At 67.8% G+C, this 1,151-nt stretch overlaps 1 protein-coding gene across 1 annotated transcript in view; it reads right to left on the bottom strand.

Moving 5' to 3' along the window:
- YJEFN3 (YjeF N-terminal domain containing 3) overlaps positions 1-639 on the bottom strand; it is a 20,111-nt gene extending 19,472 nt beyond the window's left edge. The window contains exon 1 of the mRNA XM_019513583.1: positions 534-639. Coding sequence (XP_019369128.1) covers positions 534-589 — 56 coding nt within the window. The 5' untranslated portion in view covers positions 590-639. The remainder of the gene's footprint in view (positions 1-533) is intronic.
- Positions 640-1,151: the final 512 nt, after the last annotated feature.

Genomic DNA, 1,151 nt, shown 5'->3' on the forward strand with positions numbered 1-1,151 from the left:
CCCCCCCCCCCCAACCTCCTGGGAAATCAGTGCCAGCTAAAAATAGCCCCTGCACACCCAGGGGCCCCGAGCAGCTCCGTGTGCCAGGGCAGGGGCAGGAGGCACAGACCTGCCCCCTTTCTGCAGGGCAGCTTGCATGGGGGGGGCAGGGGACAGGGCGGGGAATGCAGGAGAAGGCACTGGGGGGCTCCAAGCAGACTCGTGGTCCCTGGGCAGGGTGGGGGGGCAAGGCTGCCTGCATGGCCCTGGCAGGGGGTGCAGCAGCGGGGCAGGGTCCCTGCTCCCTCCCGTGACCCCAAGCCCCGCCACAGATGCCCCCAGGGCTCCGGTGCCCACGGAGGCTCGGTGCTGCCCGTTCCCAGCGTCATACCCACACCCTGGCACCTGTGCATGCCGGGGGGGTTGGGGGGGGAAACGGGGTGTCTCAGCACGAAGGACACCAAGGCACCAGCACTGCCCAAACTTTCCCACCCCAGTAGCTCCACGCCTGTGCCAGTCCAGCCCGGGCACCCCGTGCCCAGCGCCTTGCTCACCTGAGGTACCTGAGCTGGGCCAGTGGCTGCTCGCTCAGGTTGCCCGGGCAGCTCATCCTGCCTGGGGGGTGCGGGTTGCCTCCCTGCGTGGCCGCCTCCCGGCTGGTCCCCGGCAGCTCTGAGCGTGCAGCCGCCTGGCAGGAGTGCCTGGCAGGCACCGGAGCCAGTCAGGAGCGAGCAGCCATGCAGGGAAAGGGAGGGGGGGGCGCTTGGGTGGGGAATCAGGTTAACCCATCGCAGCCTGCAGTGCCAGCCAGCGGCTGCCGCAGCCTGCAGGTGCCAGGGCCAGAGGGGCTGAAGGCGGGACACGCCCCGGGCATCATCTCCCCGGAGAGGCTTGAGGGGTCACAGTGCCAAGACGCTCCTGGGGCAGGCTGAGACGTGCTGCCACGGTGGCGGTGAGGACAGGGGAGACGGTGGGGTGTGTGGCAGAAAGCCACCTTGGTTTCTCCCCAAAAAATCTCTGCCCTGTGACACTGTGATTTAAATCTCTGTGCTGTGACCATTCAATCAGGATGGGCCCAGCACACAGGGGAGCACACCCTCAGCCTGGCTCTTTAGGGAACTGGAGCTGGCTGCATTCCTGAGGGAGGGGGGAAACTGCTCCCTCTGCCTACG

The sequence above is a fragment of the Gavialis gangeticus genome, unplaced genomic scaffold (assembly GCF_001723915.1).
Source record: "Gavialis gangeticus isolate Ggan-Ray unplaced genomic scaffold, GavGan_comp1, whole genome shotgun sequence".
NCBI lineage: Eukaryota > Metazoa > Chordata > Crocodylia > Gavialidae > Gavialis > Gavialis gangeticus.